Genomic DNA, 20549 nt, shown 5'->3' with positions numbered 1-20549 from the left:
ATGCAGAAGCAGGACAGAACCACCTCTGCAGCACTGTCCCCACAACTGGCCCTACTTATTTGCCCCCTTTGGGGGATCTGTGTAAAGGGGTGCTGGGGACATGAGGAGGAGCAGCACAGGAGAGTGTACCATGGCACTAACCTCTGCTCTGCATCCAAAATTTCTGCAAAGAAATCCTGGTGGGCGCTAACACTTTGTATTATCTCCATTTAGGTCTTCTCCATAGCAGAACGGCTCCAGCAGAAATTGTGTTTCCAGGGGCCCACAAGGATGGCTGTGGGCTCAATGTAAAAGTGGGGATATCCTTCCTTGTGTATTCCTACAATATGCAAGTTTGGGGGATTGGGGCTGGCCTCCAAAATCCACGCGCTGTCCCCTTCCCACCAGATGGGATAGTGTGAGGAGAACCCTGTGATGGAAACCTTATGGAGTTTTCTTTCCCCCTACAGCTTTCCTGTTTTGTTTTTTTAATGTGCGAGAAGGAAATGTCTCATAGTACTTACATACATAATATATGGAAAAAACACATCTTTACATGGACCTATTGATGGAATTTGCTGTAATTTACTGTCTATGGATGTGAGACACAGTCCTGCAAACTCTTACTTGTATAAGCAGTCCCTACTCACCAGTAGACCCAATTATTACTCAGTGTGAGAAAGTTTGCATGATCAGACCCTACAGTTTAATATGTTGTTAGCTTATGAATGACTGGTTTTAGTTGTATAAAGCTCCCAGTTGCTTTTGTGGTGGGCACTGATCTAAATGTCTAAATAAATAGCTTCACAAAATTTATCCAGGTATCACTTCACCCACTAATGAAATGCATCCATGAAGGTACTTCACCATGTCTCAGTACTATGATTTCAGAACACAGAGTGTTTAACTTACTCAAATGAACAGCAATTTGCACAATATCAAAAGGCTGCAACAGAAAAATCTACAAGTCTGATGAGAACTGACAACCTCTACTTAACAGTCAAGCAAGGAAGCACACATTCCATAGCTACAGGAAAAAATGTGAATGTGGATCTGGTGCATCTCAGATCCATCTCCTGGATCTCAGATTATTCTCCTGAAAGCAATCCACAATGTGGGAAGGCAACACACTGATAAGTCGATTATGCCAACAGAAACACTTGGCAGGTAGACAAAGCAGTAGTGGAGTGGCTGTTCAGGAAATGGTATTGCCAAGTAACGAGAAAGCTTTCAATTGCATATCAAGAAACGAGGATTAAGGGACTAGAGATGGGGAAAAAATATCCCTTAGAAGACATCTACATTTTACTTCTGACGTCAATGGTTCTTTCATTACTATGCAGGTTTACGCTGCGTTATAATAACAAAACCAACTTAAGAGCACTGGGGAACCCCAAAGGCCAACACAGAAAACTATTTAGAATGATTTCTGTCTTCATCTTTCATAAAAGGGTAAAGAAATCAGACCTTCAGGATGACATCTTGACTGGTTAGAGAAGAGTCTTAAAATTTATATAATTTCTACTCTGGTGTTCTGCAGAACATTGCCACAGTCCGAAAGGATTTATATAAATATAGGTCATCAGAGGCCTGGGATGAAGCAGAATGACATTCAGGAGAACACACATCAAGAAGTCCATTTGCAGTCTAGTGACATCACAAACTTTCCCACAGTTTCAACAATTTACTAGCACCAATGCCAGTTTGCCACCAAAATGCCTAAAGCTTGTGAGAAACAAATCTCTTCTACAACTTGCCATCAGGAAAAAGGGTCAGAATAACAACTGCATTTTACAGATCCATCCATTTCCTATCATCAGTGCTGTCTGTCTTCCTGGCAGATTCTTGATAGTTTCTACTGGAAGCTTTGATTGTCAAAGCTCATGTATTAAGCTAAAGATACCTCATCTTCCTGCATACAATTTCTTCTTAATATTTCTCTCTGTGTCTATTATTCTAAAAAAGAGTGACACATGGTGGAATATACTTATGTTTATGGACCTCCAGCATGCTAGTTGCTCTCAAAAGCATAATTCATTTAAATAAAGCTATTTAAAAAATAAACTTTAAAAGGAATATGGACAACAACTTTCAGGTGTGATGTGTGCATTTGTGTATGCAGCAGTGGTCTGCCTTTAGTTGGCTTATCCTGCAGGAAATTTACAGAAGGATCATGAGACAAATATATCATAATTGCCTCTTATGGGCTCATCACAAACTGGTTGAGCATCACCTATGAGGTTAAAAATGTGCAGTACCAAATACCCATTTGATTTTTACTTATGCTATTGCCTGTGGTAATGTGCAGTTGTGTATCTCTACAGAACTGCTACATCTTTATTTCTTCTCCTAAATCCAATGGAATTGCATTAAGGTCACAAATGTATTGATCACCCTTCCTCAATATTTATTTACTTATTTCCTTTCTCCCACCTGCTGTTTGTCTTGTCCAGTTAGTTTGTAAGCTGATTAAGGTACTGACTGTCTCTCTATGTGTCTGTACAGTGCCTAGCACAATGGGGCCCTGACTTCATTTGGAGCCTATAATCACTACTGTTACAGAAATAATAATTAAAAAAAGTAAGTAAAATAATACAAAAATGTGTTGTAGTAGTCAAAGAAGTGTTCTGTTTAGCTTTAATAAAAAGTTAATTAGTAGTTAAAAGTCTGGATATGCAAAAGGTGAGATTCCGAAAGAAACAGTCACTTGACCCCTTACACGTATTAGTTGGCTTGTTAGATACATGCTGTATTGTGAGACACATTCAATGTGGGTATATTGACATTACCAGGAATACACTAACTTTTGAGTTTTTAAAACATCTAGGTGTAATTCTTTTGAATTTTAAAATTATATTTCACAACAGGGGAAATTAAAGTCCATGAAAAAGCACAAATGAAATGGGATGTTTTCATGATGGGTGCCCCAAACACTTAGCAGAAAAGCAGTACTGGAAAGGCTGAGTTGACTTAACTATAGCTAATCTCTAGATAAACATCTTTAAACTGAAATGACTAAGCATGATTTTGAAAAGCTCTTATTCTCCAGCTCCTTTTACCCATGCACTTGAAATCAGAGACCACTTTAATTTGTCTCTGCTCTGCTGAAGCCCACTGGAAATACTCTGTTTTCATATATGCACAGGTAACCCACCTGACCAGTTGGTTACATGCATATGCACCTTGCCGGGTAGAACAGAGCTTTGATTAAAGTGCCTATAAACCTAAGCCATGGATACCTGCTCCCTTATAATGAAAGACGCATCCCTCACTGTAGATAACCCCCTTTCTTCGAGCAATCCATACCGTTAGGCATGTAATAGTTTATTCATACGAGCAGGTGCAGAGCAGCACCCTATCTGAACAGGGTAATAGGTGTATGAGATGAATAGATGTGTAACAGCAGTGACAGCGCGTGAAGCACTAAGCTGAGCACAGAGAAGGGAATTCGGGGATCCATTTACCATCTGCTGGTGCAGTCCTCTGCAAGAAGCCTGGGCTGTTCTTGGAGACTTTCAGGGCGAGGAGCAGCAGGACACTGAGCTAAGCAGCGGCAGCAGCAGGTGCCGAACCCAAGCGGGCTCCTCCTCCACCTGGCAGCAAGCGAGCGAGGGAGGCAGGGACCGCCATCCGGCCGGGGAAGGCAGGCAGGCTCTCGCTGAGCGAGGGGTGCGTTCGCCCGGGGAGGACTGGAGGGAAGGGGGGTTGCCGTCAGCTGATGGGCCACGTTTTGACGTCGGAGTCATTCTCCTCTTTGATAAAGCCCCGCCGCCGGCTCGGACTGCGCTCGTCGTCGTTCCCAGCCCTGCACCAGGGAGCGCGGCTCGGGCGCCCGGGGACGGGTCCCCCAGGCGGGGTGGCGGGGGGTTCCGCGGCAGGCCGGGGCCAGCAGGGCTCGCTCGCGGAGGTGCCGCGGCTCGCCCCGAGCGGGGCTGTTCTCCCGTCCCCTGGACAGGCTGGGAGCCCGGCGCCGAGCCCGCGGTCACACTCCCTCCCGCCGGCGCCCAGCGCCATGGCCGCGCATCCCCCCAAACTTTGCCTGGGGCCGGGCACGGAGGCGCAGCCGGCTCCAAGCCCGCCGCCCGCGCCCTGAATCCCCCTGAGTCCCCCGGGAGCTGGCGGCCGGTCTCCGCTCCCCTTCCCACGCGGCGGCCAGCATGGACGGGCCCCTGAACCTCTCCGCCACCCCGTGGGCAGCAGCGGCCAACCGGAGCGGCGGCGGGGCCCCCCCGGCGGCCCTGCCCGGCCGGGCCCCGCTGTCGGTGTTCGGCGTGCTGCTGCTCACCCTGCTGGCGCTGCTGGCCGCCGCCACCTTCCTGTGGAACGTGCTGGTGCTGGCCACCATCCTGCGGGTGCGCGCCTTCCACCGCGTGCCCCACAACCTGGTGGCCTCCATGGCCGTCTCGGACGTGATGGTGGCGGCGCTGGTCATGCCCCTCAGCCTGGTGCACGAGCTGGCCGGGCGGCGCTGGCAGCTGGGCCGGGCGTTGTGCCACGTGTGGATCGCCTTCGACGTGCTGTGCTGCACGGCCAGCATCTGGAACGTGACGGCCATCGCCCTGGACCGCTACTGGTCCCTCAGCCGCCACCTGGAGTACACCCTGCGCGCCCGCCGCTGCATCTCCAACGCCATGATCGCCCTCACCTGGGCCCTCTCCGCCGTCATCGCCCTGGCCCCGCTGCTCTTCGGCTGGGGCGAGACCTACTCCGAGGGCAACCAGGAGTGCCAGGTCAGCCAGGAGCCTTCCTACACAGTCTTCTCCACCTTCGGCGCCTTCTACCTGCCGCTCTGCGTCGTGCTCTTCGTCTACTGGAAGATCTACAAGGCGGCCAAGTTTCGCATCGGATCCCGGAAGAGCAACTCCATCACCCCCATCGCCCCCGAAGGGCTAGAGGTGGGTCGAGCCTGGGGTTTACCAGCTGGCCTGGGCTGGGTGGCAGCTGTGATGATGTCCATGGCCCTGGGACCCAGCTCTGGCCCAGCCCTGCGGGGGAAACTTGCCCAAGGACTGTGGAGCACTGAGGTCTAGAAGGGAGACTTTGAGGCCAAGTGTGCAGTCATTGGGTGCTAGTGGAAATGTTGTGCAGGAACTTTGAGCCTGACTGTGAACCTCTGATTCAGGCTAGTGAGCAATGACTCACAGACGTAGCCCTTTGAAATCCTGTGGGTCAGTGCTCACTTGTATGACTGAGGGTTTCACAGGTGAGTCTGGCCCCTTAGGAGTTAGGGGTGGAGGGTCAGTAGGCAACCACCCAGAATATGGAAAATGACCTGACATAGTCTTAGGGGAAATGTGTGTCTGTGCAGGCACCTACACAACCTTGCAAATTGTTTCCTAATGGTGGCTGGATGCTTTGAACTCGTGGTTTGCTGGTGTATTAATCAGCTATATGACTGTTTTTGGCGATAATGTATGTTGTACGCTCTCCTAGTGCATTTTTCTCCTTTTCCCCCATCATATGCCCCTCAGAGACTAGCATAGTCAGAAGAAGCAGGCAGGGCTGTGTGTGTGAGAGAGAGCTCTACTGCTCTGATTGTGCTAAATGTGTGAAATATACATGGTCGGATTGTGATAGTGGGAGTAATTGTGCATATGCAGTTTCCACTATCACTGCTATTTTTATAACCTCCGTTATTCAAAACTCCTGTTTCCCAAAACAGGGACATATACTTCACATCTCTTAAATAGAATAAAGTTGCACTGTTGACCCAAACTACTTCAGTGTGCCCTATCACATTCATATAACTGCAATTGTACTGTAGATTGTTTGCTGACACATGCAGTATGCCTGGTGTGATGATGGGCAGCAGGCAGGGTGCATATGTTGACGCTTGTGCTCACATCTGGCAGGTGAAGGAGGCCTCCCAACAATCCCAGATGGTCTTCACAGTCCGCCACGCCACTGTTACCTTCCAGACCGATGGAGACACGTGGAGAGAGCAGAAGGAGAAGAAAGCTGTCCTCATGGTGGGCATCCTTATTGGGGTCTTCGTACTATGCTGGATCCCCTTCTTCATCACTGAACTCATCAACCCTCTCTGCTCCTGTGACATCCCACCCATTTGGAAAAGTATTTTTCTATGGCTCGGCTATTCTAATTCCTTTTTTAATCCACTGATCTATACGGCTTTCAACAAAAACTACAACAATGCCTTCAGGAACCTGTTTTCCAGACAGCACTGAGCAGCAAGCAGGAAATGGGAGGAAACCCCCTCTTCTCCAGCAACCCCTCTAAAGATCCATCACCTTCCCTACTTAGCACATCCTATGCAGACCGGGGAACGCTGAAAGAAACTCTCAACTACAGAGCTCACCAGAATGATTCATTGAGCTCATAAAAGATTGCCTCTGAAATTCAGCAGCCCTCAGAGACTCTGCCCACACTTCCTTTCCCACCCTCCAAGCCAGTCATTTTGTAAACAGCACACAAGGGCTTGCTGAGACTCCAGCTGTGTCCTTTCCAACATGTGGCTGACTTCACCCTCTCTTCAGTGATGTCACTCAGGTGCAGTTTGCTTGCAAGAGCAGGGCAGAGAAGTCCATGTGACACAGAAGGGTTTTTGAAGCCCAGTGCCTGCTTAGCTGCTCTTTGCATTTCAGAACCGTTAATTTGCATATTCTCATATGCAAAGCCAAACTCCTTTAGCAGTAGGGTTTCTCATGACTGTGTGAAACATGCATCTGAAGAAGTGGGGTTTTTTACCCATGAAAGCTTATGCCCAAATAAATCTGTTAGCCTTTAAGGTGCCACTGGACTCCTCATTGTTTTTGTGTGAAACCAGCTATTTTACTGAAAAAACTATTTTTCAGAGGTGAAGATGGAATCTGTGTTGCAATCAGAGATTCATTTTAACTCTAAAAATGAATCTTATTTCCCAAATATAACCGCTCGGTAAAGATATGAGAAAAGGCTTCTGCATTATGGATCTATCAACAGTGGGATGTTTACGATTGGATTCGGTGGAGCAAGTTTTTCTGTATTTACTTGTTGTGGAAGCTTAATTTGTTATGTGCAATAGAGTGAGAGAAAGGGGTGCACCATTGAAAACATCTGTTTCATATGCCTGATTTAGTTATGAAGTACACAGGTGTTCCTTGGCTGTGAATGTTTAAACTTAATATCTCTGTTACACAAAGGAAGCTACTCTAATTCATGGATGTATTTTAATCAACTTTGGGGCAAGTTTCCTGTAACCATTTGAGGATACGTGAAATGTATTTCAAAATGCACATCAGTTCAAAGCTGTGTTTTACTTTCTAGAGTGTGATACAATTCCCATTGAAGTCAAAGGAAAGACTCCAGCTGATTTCAGTGGGAGTTAATGACCAGTCTAAGTATATTTAGTGGCTAATGAAGTTTGACCCTGGGAGTCTAAGGTTTCCAGCAATTGGGGGGGAGGCTGTGTTAAGAGCCACCATGCTATGCTTCAAGCATAAACCAGCAACAGCCATGCCTTCTGTCTAGGTTAGGATCAAATCTATCCTTGTTGCCCCCTTTTTACCATAAGTGCGGGTCCTGGCTGCTGCTTACTGTTTTGCTTTCTTCCTGTGCCTCCATTTCACCAGCATGATTTTAGCAACTGCCATGTCACTTGCACCTACAAGTACAGATACATGCTTTCTGCCCTAGGACTGCTAGAATGACACGTTTTCAGATGGAGAATAGCATTACTTCCAACTATCAGTTCTTGAGGTGCAACTATTAAAATCAGACTGGAATTTAAAAGGTGAAGGAGAAGACAAGATGGGAATCAGAATTACATGATTTCAGGGTCTGATATCTTGAAGCAAAGATAAAGAGGGGAAAAAAGCTTTCCAGTGATGTACAGGATTAGTTTCTATCCACTTGCATCTGAAGAAGTGAGGTTCTTACCCATGAAAGCTTATGCTCCCAATACTTCTGTTAGTCTTAAAGGTGCCACAGGACCCTCTGTTGCTTTCTATCCACCATGTCTCATGAGACATCAGACCTTAAAACTGTCACTGGTCCTTCAAATCAAGCAAAAATCCTGGCCTAGATGGTAAGAGGCCTTTAAGCATCCTGGCCAATCTGGCCCAATGCACTGCCTGGTGCAGGTGAAGATCATGGGAGCAGACTCCAGCTATCAGGAGGCAGTTTGTTTAGAAACAAAGGATGAAATCCTGGCCCTATTTAAGTCAATGGCAAAACTTTCTCATTTACTTCAACGGGCTTGGATTTCACCCAAGACATCTTACCCGGTGAATTTTAAACATATTCATTATATAACAGGAAAAACGAGTGAGACAGGCATAATCCCTCAAAAATCCACTTGAGCAGGTTCTCTGAATAAGGTGGCGCGCTAACCATGGACAAACTACAGACATTAAATAAAGAGCCTTTTAGTACTTTTGTTGTATGGTTTTAATCTATTTTCAGTGGAAGCTCTGACATGTTAGATAATCTAATAAACCCATGAGCCACATTTTTACTGATGATGATCAGCTTGTATGCTGTGTATGGATGTGATTGTTTCACTAGAGAAGATGCTACATTTATAATTTTTTGTGTGTGGAAAGCAGTGAAGCCAAGAATGACTAGGAGGAAACCAATACAATGTTTGTTGTCCAGGCAGAGCTTCTGTTATACTCTGCAGTGCTTGAAAATAGAAGGAAGAATATTTAACTGGTCTGAGCAGCTGTGCTCTGCAATATTCACAACACATGTTTCAAGGATTTATGACTTATTACAACAATATATAACCCACTCACAACCCTTCCCCACAACTACCTTCCCCCCCCCGCCATCTTCTTGCCCCCCCCCATGACTGGAGGGGTGTTAATGGGCCACTTCACCTTGAATGGTTCCTTGAAATATGTATTAACTACTTATGTTAAACAATCTGTTCCACCTTATATTTACCTGTGGCACTGTGAGTCTGGCTTTGTCTACAAGAGCATTGTGTCAGTTGGGTGTGGAAAAAAACACACCCCTGACTGACATAAGTTTCACCGACCATAATGCTGGTGTAGATAGTGCTATGGCGGCAGGAGAGGCTCTCCTGCTGTCATAGTGACTACCGCTCGTTGGAGGTGGCTTAATTATGTCGACAGGAGAGCTCTCTTCCCTTCAGCAAAAAGTGGCTAAACGGGAGACCTTGCAGTGTAGACCTGGCCAAAAGCTAGGTCTACACTGGCACTTTTGTCCCTCAGGGGTGTGAAAAAACACCCCCCTGAATGACACAAGTGTTTTATCAACGAAAAGCGCCAGTGTGGACTGTGCTTTGTTGGCGGGAGCCATGCTTCTGTCGACGAAGTTACCGCCCCTTGGGATGGTTTTATTTTGTCGCTGGGAGAGCTCTCTCCCGGCGATAGAGCAGCTACACAGCGCACGTTACAACGGGACAGCCACTCACTGTCAGGTGCGCTGTGTAGACATAGCCGTAGTTTCACAGACCTGAAGAAGAGCCCTGTGTAGCTTGAAAGCTTGTCTCTCACCAACAGGAATTGGTCCAGTACAAGATATTACCTCACCCACCTTTTCTCGTTAATTTCCCCTTTGTTGTGTCATTTCTATGCAACCAAAAGGATATGAGAAGATTATAAAATGGTATTAGAAAATTCTGATTTGTCTATAGTTGTGCTTTAACAAACAACATCATATTAAAATCCACAGTACCCTTCTGCAAGTAATGGCTACCGACTAGCCCCAGTTATCTACACTATGGATCAAATCCTGCAGCTCTTACTCAGGACTTAGGACTGCAAGAGTTGATCACAAATATCATCCTAGCCACGTAACATGGGTTTAATAAAGATTTCTCTCCCAAAGATCATTCCAGAGATTCACACCTAAAATGAGACAGAGGAGTGATCTGAGCACAAAGTGGAGGAGCCAGGAACTCCTGAATTCTGATCCCAGCTCTGAGGCCTTGCACAAGTCATTTATTTTGGGGCAGGGCCCAGAGGCACAAATCAGGACCTTGATGTGCTAGGTGCTATACTGAGACACACAGTTCCTTCCCCAAAAGAGCTTACTTTTCTGCTTGAATTTCCCATTCTGTAAAATGAAAATACTAATATGTACTTATCGGGGTGTTGTGAGGATTAATTAGTTCACATTTCTAAAGCACTTAGAATGTGGAACACTGTATAAATGCTAAGGGCTGCTATAAAACAGCTTCAATTTAATTTCTCTGAAGGCCATTATTATCCATTATTGCTCTTCCTGTGCTATTTAATGACAGTATAGTACCCCCAGAAAAGATTTAACTAACCTTTTCCAAATTTACAATTAATGCATTTTCCTCTCAGTGCTGTGACAGTTCAATGAACAGCCTAGAACACCTGTATTGAGACACAATAACTAGATCAAATAAGCTGTGTGTTAAATGCTGCCTGGTGGTGAGCCTTGCAGCACACTGAATGCAATTATCAAGGCTCAGGGAGCAGCAGCTTTTAAGACAATCTGTTACTTACATTAGTTGCCTTTATTCTGAGGAAGGAGAGAAGGTCACAGCTGACTGCCCTTCGATTCAAACAGAAAACAGGTTGGCTTATTCTTTTTTTTTTTTCTGGAATGCTGTTGGACTTCCTTTTCAGTGTGGTCAGACAAAGCAGGCAGGAAATGTGCTAATCTAACACAGCCGGAGATGTGCCAGGTGTGTCTTCATGTTCCGATAATTTGACTGGACTTTTCATTAAAATTGCTGCTGAGACACCTGGCAGCGGTAGTTAAAGGGGCGATTTTGAGTAGGCAAAGTGCTATCTGGTTAAAGAAGTTCTAGCTAACATAGATCAGTGATGATTATTTGCTCTTGTCTATCGTGATCAGCATGACTAGGCAATGAGGTACAACAGGCCATGCGGTAGGGCTTGTCTATGCTTAAAATGCTGCAGCGGCATAGCTGCACCGTTTCTGAAGTGCTTCAGTGAAGACACTACCTGCGCCAATGGGAGGGCTTCTCCCATCGACGTCTGTCATTGATCCACCTCCCCAAGAGGCAGTAGCTAGGTCAATGGGAGAATGTTCCTGTTGACCTAGAGCTGTCTACACTAGGGGTTAGGTCAGTTTAACTGCATTGCTCAAGGATGTGGGTTTTTCACACCCCTGAGTGACCTATTTACCTACTGTAGACCAGGCCATAGAGTGATTTTTACATACATCTGAGAGTGGTGGGAGCTCCATTTGCAGCCAGAGTCAAAAAGTTATTTTGTAATTAGGCACAATATTATACACTGACTAGGTTCTCTATTATCAGTTCTAATCATTGGAAGTTGTAGTTGTTATACTCCTATGTCAGAAATATAGAACACTTACACCAACCCCCCACTGACTTCAGTAGGGTCAGGATTTCATCCCGGAAGTTCTAGCCATCTCAAAGAGTTTATGATCCAATGTCAGGGCCTGTGTGATGGTTACCAAGCTAGATGCACCGTTGTCCCTTCTCGGGGTCTCACCAAGAGCACCCCTACGGGCCTTTACCTCTCCTGGGGTGGAATTCTGCAATCCGACCTCTCTCAGACCAGGATCGGGGTTACATCCCCCTGGGTACTAACCATGACTACTTCAGCAGGTTCAACTGGGATTGGACCCTGCAAGGTTTCCCTTCAGGTACCTGCAACAGCAACTGATTAAAGTGATACAAAAACAACTGCTTCAAAACAAAGCAATAGTTCTACTTTCTCCCAAAGATACAAAGCATGCAGGGCCAAGGTATACAGCAAAACAGAGGGTCCTATATGCATCTTCCCTTCCCTAAGCTTAACCTCTCTAGCCAGAGCTCAGGGAGGTCTGATTTATTCCCCATCTCTGAGTTAGAAGAAGCAGCCTGCTCTGCTTGCAGCATGCTCCCTCCATCTCTAACTTCTGTGGCTCTCCCCAGCCTGGCAGCTTTTCCATTGACTCAGCCTCTCCTGGCTCATCCAAGCCCTGCCTCCTTCTAGATTCTGAGGTTTTACAGTCTCCTGTGATCCCCGCCTTAGCCCTGGCAGCCTGGATGGAGCCAGCCACCTCGTTTCTTCCCGCTGATGACCCAGCCATTGTCTCCTCAAGGAGCCTTGTATTTGGTATTGTTTTAGCTTTCCTGCTCAATTCTTAACAATCCCTTTATAGCCTCCTTTGATTTAACTATGTACATTCCGGCAGGCAGTAATCCAAAATTGACCAGGGAAACTGAATCACACACAATACTAATAAAAATACAGATATGTTCCCAGTTTGTTACAGCCTCCATTCAGCCTTGGGTATTTTGTTTAACTGAGGGGTGGCAAGGCTGGAACAGCTGATCTTACCTTCTACGTGGTGCATGGGCAGGGAGGGTTTGCACAGGGAGTTAAAGCCAGAACCAAACCCATAGAGGGCTTTAAAGATTAACACCACCTTCAATAACTATGGCAGGGTCCATATGTCAAAAGAATAGCCACTGGGTTGTGCCAACTGCAGAGGAAAATAAATGGTACTCTGGCCACTGACAGCACCTGGGATTCTTGGATCCTCCACTGCCCCAGAGGTATCCCTACACTGTTAATATCTCTGAAAAAAGGTGGCACCCCCCCCCTCACTGATGGGGTGCACCATCACCACCCAACCAGTGTCAACTATCTCTGCACTGAGCCTCAGGCTGCTCTCTGTCCTCCAGATCCCTACACTGGCCAGGCCAAAGGCACTGCATCATCTGCTTCCAGTGAATACTTAATACTTAGTCCTGCCATGACTGCAGGGGACTGGAATAGATGTCCTCTCAAGGTCCCTTCCCGTCCTACAATTCTATCAAACAGCCGTGTAAGAATTGGCTATCAGTATCCTGAAGGCAACACCATCACACCACTTCACTCTCTCCCACAAATGTCTCACATACAGACTGAACAAGAGGGGTGGCAGGAGAGAACTCTGCAGGGGAGAGCATAAATTCCACCCTCTGGGATCTCTCTCAATAACCAGGCTTGAAACTCTCTCAGCTCATGCAATACTGAACTGGAGAGCGTGGAGCTACAAAACCAGTGTGGCATAATTCACCCAGGATTGGCTTTCATAGCCAACTCTGGGATCTCATATATGATCAGATCATGAATGATATTAACTTTATTAGCTACTCACCTTGTATAGAGTAGCATGATATGAAGAACAGGGTCCTTAACTGATGTCTCAAAAGCACAAGACAACAGCAGTGGGACTGAAACTTCTATATCTAATTCTCCTCTTGCTTTATGGTATTCTTGACATGGCAGAGACTGGAAAATCCAAGCTCCTCAAAAGAGTCTTCTCCCACCCAATGGTCCTCCATAGCCCTAGCTTAGAGCTGCCCTGAGTCAGTCCATCCACATTTTCTCTCTCTGATCTCTCAGATCCCAGCATGCTGAGCTCAGCCTCAGTCACACCAGAAAGTGTGTATTTAAATAACCTGTAATTACTTTAAAATCTGACTTTGGTGCATGGGCCACAAGCTTAAGAGTGAATATGGTCACCAAGCTAATCAATTTAGCTTCTTCCTATGTAGGTTTAAAATAACTTGCAAGGCATTAATTCTGTTTAAATGCAAACTGACCTTTCTCTGCAGACTAAGCCTGAGTTTTGCTGTATTTCATGATTTTTAACCATGTTCCATTCACATCCTCATTTCATCCTTTTAGCATCTGCCACCATCGTATTTGTGCATTTGGTTGCTTTTCCTATTTAACAACATTAAATATTTAGAGCAAAGGTTTTAATGAGTCTAAAGGCAACTGAGAAAAATAACTGGATTTTACTACAAGATCAATTCAACTGAGGTTAGATACAGAAAATCCCAGTACTGTGTAGGTTCCAAACAAACCACACCTCCGAACCAAGCTCTTCCGAAGAAGTTCAAGGTACAAGCATTAAGCCATCAGAACATCTATCTAGGTAACATCTATCCATCCATCGCTGTGCTGTAGTATCCAAGCAGCTTTTGTTAGCTGATTATACTCTGTTGCTAGCTGCTTTTGAAAGCTGTAGCTTTCCAAAATTAATCTGCTCTAGAGTGTTCCATTCACCACATGTAGCCCAAGCAGACCAAATTGTCCTAAATCTTGTAAAACAAGTATTGTGAAAAGTGGATAAAGTAACTTCATGTCAATACACAGCAGATGTTTGTCAACAGCAGAGGGACATTTTCAAAGTAGCATGGAAGACGTATGCAAGTGAACACATATCTGGAGATCATAGTGTTAGCTGCCTTGAATAGGCCCCAGATCTGCAAACACTAAAGATTTGTCTACACTACAAAATTAAGTCGCCTTAAGTCGACGTACAGCCACTGCAGTAATTAAAGCAATGGTTCATGTGCACGCTATGCTCCTATCGGCTTCTCTTGACCCTGAGCCATGTATCTACTCTATTGGAAAGTTAAACCTTCTGTGTAAACTGCATATACCCCACATCAAACAGCTGACGGTACTGGTTTGGAGTTGGGCACTTTTCACACTCTATGGCAGTGGTCCACAAACTTTTCACATCACCCCCCCATTACCCATGACCGAGCCCCCTCCTTGGAGCCGGGTCTGGGAGCAGGGCCGTGGCTCGGGGGGAAGAGGGGGCGCAGACAGGAGTAAGGGGGCCAAAGCTGGGGGTGGGTCTGGGGCCCGGAGCGGAGTCGAGAGCGGAGCCGCGGCCAGCGGCTGAGTCTGGGGCTGATACTGGGAGCAGAGCTGCAGCCAGGGGCCGAGGTTGGCTGTGGGGCTGGGGTCTGGAGCAGAGCTGTGGCCTGGGCTGGGACTGGGAGCAGAGTGAGGCTGGGTGGGGCTCCCAGGCCCAGCCCCCGCCCTCCTGAACATTCCTACATTTACCCCACAATTTGGGGACCCCTGCTCCAGGGACATTTCTCTTGTTGGTCAAGCACTGAGTAAGAAACATATTAGCATGAAGAAATTACTGGAAAGTTACAGAACAGCATTTACAGTAATATTCCCACAACCGTAGGACCTTCAATATCTCAGTAATAAAGACAATGGGCCAAGTTCTGGCTGGCATTTGTACTCATGCACATGCAGAAAAGATCCTGATCAAGAGCGTTTTTCTTAACTAAATCTGGCTCCCTTTCCAGCTCTCAGAGGTTACTCCAGAGACCTTGTGGGACCAGAGGCATGGAGAGGCATTCAAGGTCATGGTCAAAAAGTCAGGGAACTTTGTTTTAGCACATCTGCCTCCTTGACCTGGCAGTGGCCCTATGCACGGCCCCACAGATCAATTACACTCCTAGCAGGAAGACCTGTACAGGGGTGTTCTACACAGAGGTGGTGCACTCCTAACACTGCTTTCCAGTGAAAACATGGACCCATTTTAGCAGCTGAGGAGAGCTATTTGGTCCAGTGCCACACTTCGACCTTTCAATCCTAGTAACGAGCAACAGAGCCTATGGAGCCACTCTCTCAGTTGTTTGTGATTTGCAGGGCCATGACATTTCTCTCTCCTCAGCTGCTTGACTGGGTGCCAAACTTTCCAAGTGCACCTGCAGTACTTCTGAACGCCCCCAATGCACCACCACATTGTGCAGAATATTAAACAGACAGTGACAGCACAGCAGCCACGGCGTGGGGCAGACCTGGTCACCAGGGCTTACTAAAAGGTGGGAGCTGAATGGCTAAAGAACCGTAAGGCACATTATAACAATGTAAAATAACAAAACTTTGTTGTGCCTGTATCAACCTCTCATTAATGGATGCCAGTGGAGGTTTGGGACATGTGAAAGTGCACACACTCAGTTCGTTCTAGAGGGCTGAGAGGGCACTTTCCTAGAGAAATGTAAGCTTCCCCAGGCTCACCTCAGATTTATCCAGGTCCCCTGCTGGGAAGGTTATATTGTTCTCCAAACTGCCAGCAGATCCCCTTCATACACTGGAGCTGTGGCACTGCTTTCTCAAGGCCTAGGACATGTTCTCTGCTCATTACCAAGTCACCCCTATCAATGCATCACTTCCTTTGTGAGGATACATGTGGTTTGTTTCTTTTAGCGTGTAAGATCTCCAGGTCAGGGGTGGTCATTTGCTATGCGTTTGAACAATGCCTGGCACAAATGGGCCCCCAGCTTAGTGGAGGTCTCTCAGCACTATTACAATATATTTGATAAATAATATTCTGCTTTTAATCTAAATTCACCTTAATAATGTGAGGTAACTTTATATGCCATGGGAGAGCGCCAGCAGCTTGAAGGCTATGCAAGTAGCTCGGGAGCTCTGGGAGTGCTGGAGGCAGGGCAGAAAAGGTAAGAGAAAAGAGCCAGAGGCTGGGGCCTTTGCTAGAAGCAGACATATATGCCCTGCTACTGTCTCACGTTGGACTGTAGACTCAGTGGTTTGGCTCAGAACACTACAATGAAAGCACACAGTTTTGTAAAGGGGACCACTCAATGGAACAAAAATAAGTCTACTTACAGGACTGCAGGCTGGTTTAACTTCGAACCCATAATACCCTGAATAACCCTGTTAACCCATTGATGACCACTTTACTACTCACAGCAACAGAGGAAGCAATAACTGCAGGTAACAGACAGCACATCTGTCCTGTTAAGCAATAGCAGGTTTTGGCAGCAGACATACAGCAAAACGACTCCACCATTTTGCAGAGAAGGAGATTAGGTCAAAAGCCTCGTCAGGCCTGCTCATCTTTCTGCTTGTTTGTGCAGTATGAGAGTCTTTTGTCCCGGAAGTGAGGTCAAAGGCTGAGTGCTCCCTGATATTCTGACTGGCAGTACCATTGCTCCTCCAAGCACAGGGCAGCATGAGAGCAGTAACAATTCAATTCCCTGTATTAGCCCACAGTGTGAGTAGGGTGACCAGGTGTCCAGTTTTCGACCAGAACACCCAGTCGAAAAGGGATTCTGGCGGCTCCAGTCAGCACCGCTGACCAGGCCGTTGACTGTCCAGTTTGTGGTGCCGCGCAGCAGGGCTGGCAGGCTCCCGGCTAACCTCCACACTGCACAGCTCCCGGGGAGCAGCCGGCATGTCCCCGCTCCGACTCCTATGTGTAGGGGCAGCCAGGGGGCTCCACACGCTGCCTCGCCCCAAGCACCTCCCCCGCAGCTCCCATTGGCCGGGAACTGCAGCCAATGGGAGCTGCAGGGGCGGTGCCTGCGGACAGGGCAGCATGCAGAGCCACCTGGCCGCGCCACCGCGTAGGATCTGGAGGGGGGACATGCTGCTGCTGCTGCTTCTGGAAGCTGTTTGAGGTAAGCGCCCCCCTGTCGGGCCCCAACCCCCTACCCCAGCCCATATCCCCCTCCTGCCCTCTGAACCCCTCGATCCCAGCCCGGAGACCCTCCTGCACCCTAATCCCCTGATCCTCAGCCTCACCCCAGAGCCCGCACCCCCACCGGAGCCCTCACTCCCCCCCATATCCCAACCCCCTGCCCCCCTCCCTCAATCTGAACCCCTCAGTCCCAGCCCAGAGCACCCTCCTACACCCCAAACCCTTCATCCCCAGCCCCACCCCAGAGTCTGCACCCCCAGCTTGAGCCTGCACCCCCCCACACTTCTGCCCCAGCCCGGACCCCCCTCCTGCACCCCAAATCCCTCATTCCCATCCCCACATCAGAGCCTGCACCCCCAGGTTGAGCTCTCACCCTCCACACACACCCCAACCCCCTGCCCCAGCCAGGAGCCCCCTCCCACACCTTGAACCCCTCATTTCTGGCCCCACCCCAGAATCCGCACCCCCAGCCGGAGCCCTCACCTCCTCCTGCACCCCAGCCCCCTGAGCCAGCCCAGTGAAAATAAGCGAGTGAGTGAGGGTGGGGAGAGCAAGCGACAGATGGAAGGGAAGATGGAGTGAGCAGGGAGCAGGGCCTCAGAGAAGGGGTGGGGCATGGGTGGGGCCTTGGAGGAGGGGCAGGACCAGGGCGGGGAAAGGGTGTTCGGTTTTGTGTGAGTAGAAAGTTGGCAACCCTAAGTGTGAGCTAGAAAGAGGGGACAATATCCATTTCTTGTTCTAGCTGTGGCCTTGACAGGTAACCAGGCACTTGTAGCTCATTATGTAAGCAGAGGAAGAAAAACACTCCATGGGTTTAATAATTACATTTCAGTAGGTGAGATCTCAAGGTACAGTGAAAAATAATGATCACTTACACTTTGTATTCATGTGTTCAGAAGTGCTCATGTTTGCAGAGCACTCTGAAGATGTAAAGCACCTATGGCCCTATACAGCTACAATAACACCTACGCGGTGGGCAAGCAAGCAGCATTATTCCTTACTTCACAGATGATGGGGGGGACCTGAAATAGGTGGTCCTTGGTTCTCCTCCTACTGCTTTCCCTGTGGGTGCTCTACATTTTGGGAGGGGCCAAGCTTGGATTAGAACTCAAGAGTTCCTGGCTCCCATTCCCATGCTTAAACCAGGACTAGTTCGGACAAAGATGAGGTGCCCTACAGAGCCATTCAATGGGGCTCAGCTGAAAGGCTGAGGGGAAGTTCTACAGCATTTAATAGGTATGAAAAGTAGGGTCCTATAGAAATTACTTTGAAACCCTACAGAATTTAATAGAGGGCAGTATCCTTTCAAAAGAATTTTTGAACCATCTTATAAAGCTCTATGGTAGGGATATAATTCTCTGAATTTTGTAGAAGAGCTACCATTTTCTATTATACTTTACAAAGGACTAGTCAGCGTGCATGAACACATACCAGCCAGAGTTTTGTCCTATGTGCACAATGGAATAGACAAATGAGTGAACGCAGACATAGGTGGTCTTCAAAAATTTATTGCTTACCTGCTACAGCCACTCCAAATAAATAAGCAAACTCTACAATGTGCCTAAATGTACACAGGAAAATATGTTTTTTGTGGGCACAATGATCAGCCCACACATTTGGAAAAATGTCACTACTCTAGATGGGTAATTTTCCTACAATATATACATTATATAATTAGGGTTGCCAGGTGTCCAGATTTCGACCAGAACACCTGGTTGAAAAGGGTCCCCATGTGGCTCTGGTCAGCACTGCTGACTGGGCTTTTAAAAGTCTGGTTGATGGCGTGCGGGGCTAAGGCAGGCTCCCTGTCTGTCCTGGCTCCGTGTGGCTCCCAGGAAGTGGCGACACATCCTTGTGGCCCCTAGACACAGAGGCGGCCAGAGAGGCTCCACATGCTGCCCCTGCCCTGAGCGCTGGCTCCGCCACGCCCATTGGCCGGGAACCGCAGCCAATGGGAGCTGTGGGGGCAGTGCCTGCAGGCAAGAGCAGCATGCAAAACTCCCGGGCCGCCCCTGTGCCTAGGGGCCAGAGGACATGTCGCTGCTTCTGGGAGCTGCCTCAGAGCCTGCCCCGCACCCTGAAGCCCCTCCCACACCCCAACTCCCTCCCAGAGTTTGCACCCCACACCCCCTCCCATACCCCAACCCCCTGCCTCAGTCCTGAGCCCCGCCCTGCACTCCGAACTCCTCGGCCCCACTCCAGAGCCTGCATGCCTGCCGGAGCCCTTACCCCCTCCTGCACCCCAACCCCCTGCCCCAGCCAGGGGAAAATGAGCAAGTGAGCAAGGGTGGGGGAGAGCAAGCGATGGAGGAAGGGGGGAAGGAATGAGCGGAGACGGGGCCTTGGGGAAGGGGCAGGGCAGTGGGCGGGGCAAAGGTGTTCGGTTTTCTGCAATCAGAAAGTTGGCAACCCTATATATAATATACACTCACACCCACCTTCCTTTTCACACTGTGTCAACCATTTTAGCCTCTTCTGCCTGTAGACTACCTGTATTTTTTATGTGTGTGTGCAAAGAATGAAAATCTATTTAAATAAAAACTTAATTACAAAAGACTGCTTATAAAAAGAAAAACAAAACAAAAAAACAAAGTTAAGGGGTTGCAAGTTCTTTGGAGCACAGGATGAGAATTGAAAATGATCTTGACAAACTGGAGATAAATCATCTGAAATAAAGAGGATGAAATTCAATAAGGCCAAATGCAAAGTACTATACTTAGGATGGAACAATCAATTGTACAAATACAAAATGGGAAATGGCTGCGTAAGAAGGAGTCCTGCAGAGGGGTTATAGTCGATCACAAGCTAAATATGAGACAACAATGTAATACTGTGGCAAAAAACAAAACAAAACAAAGCAAACATCATTCTGGGATGTTGTGACAGGATATACCAGGCCTTTTGTGTCCCCCTGCTGGAGGCCTATATGGCCCTGCTACACTCTGCCCCAGCGAATGTGGGCCCTCCAGGCCTGCCAAGAGAAGCTGCACAGAAGCAGTCAGTCAGAGCTATAGGAGCCTGAGGGACAACCAGAGTTTGATTCTGGCTATATTTGCATAAGCTGGGGGAGAGAGGCACTAAGAACTTTAACCCTAAGGTAAGGGGTGAAGATAAAGGGGCCAGGTAGGAAGAGGCCCAGGAAAATAGCAGCAATGAATTGAAGTGAGTGGTACTTGGCTGCTGTTTATAAGAGCCCTGAGTTGGAACCTGGCACAGTGGGTGAGCCTGGGTTCCCCCACTGGCCACTGTTGATGTGGCCTAAGCCCCGAGAAGGGGACAAGGCTCATTTAGAAGCCTGAGCAAAAGGCTGAATTTAAAGGGCCCAGAACTGGGGCTGAAGACCCTGGTGAACTCTTTGCTAGCCTGTAAGGGGTTCATTTTTGACTGTGTGGCCTGGCAGGAGG

At 47.7% G+C, this 20549-nt stretch overlaps 1 protein-coding gene across 1 annotated transcript; it reads left to right on the top strand.

Annotated features, from left to right (window-relative positions):
* The first annotated feature begins 4136 nt into the window (after positions 1-4136).
* On the top strand, positions 4137-6164 carry HTR5A (5-hydroxytryptamine receptor 5A). Its single transcript, XM_065400023.1, has 2 exons — positions 4137-4874; positions 5832-6164. The coding sequence occupies exons 1-2, from the start codon at positions 4137-4139 to the stop codon at positions 6162-6164; spliced, it is 1071 nt and encodes a 356-aa protein (XP_065256095.1).
* Positions 6165-20549: the final 14385 nt, after the last annotated feature.

Source organism: Emys orbicularis, chromosome 2, assembly GCF_028017835.1.
Source record: "Emys orbicularis isolate rEmyOrb1 chromosome 2, rEmyOrb1.hap1, whole genome shotgun sequence".
Classification (NCBI taxonomy): domain Eukaryota; kingdom Metazoa; phylum Chordata; order Testudines; family Emydidae; genus Emys; species Emys orbicularis.
The sequence above is the reverse complement of the archived record's forward strand: the minus strand, read 5'-3'. Positions and strand labels throughout refer to the sequence as shown.

What these genes read in the sequence shown, in the direction of transcription:
- HTR5A (XM_065400023.1), top strand. Translation starts at nt 4,137, where the DNA reads ATGGACGGGCCCCTGAACCTCTCCGCCACCCCGTGGGCAGCAGCGGCC. An exon ending in TCGCCCCCGAAGGGCTAGAG is followed by an intron (nt 4,875 to 5,831) that starts GTGGGTCGAGCC and finishes CACATCTGGCAG; the next exon opens with GTGAAGGAGGCCTCCCAACA.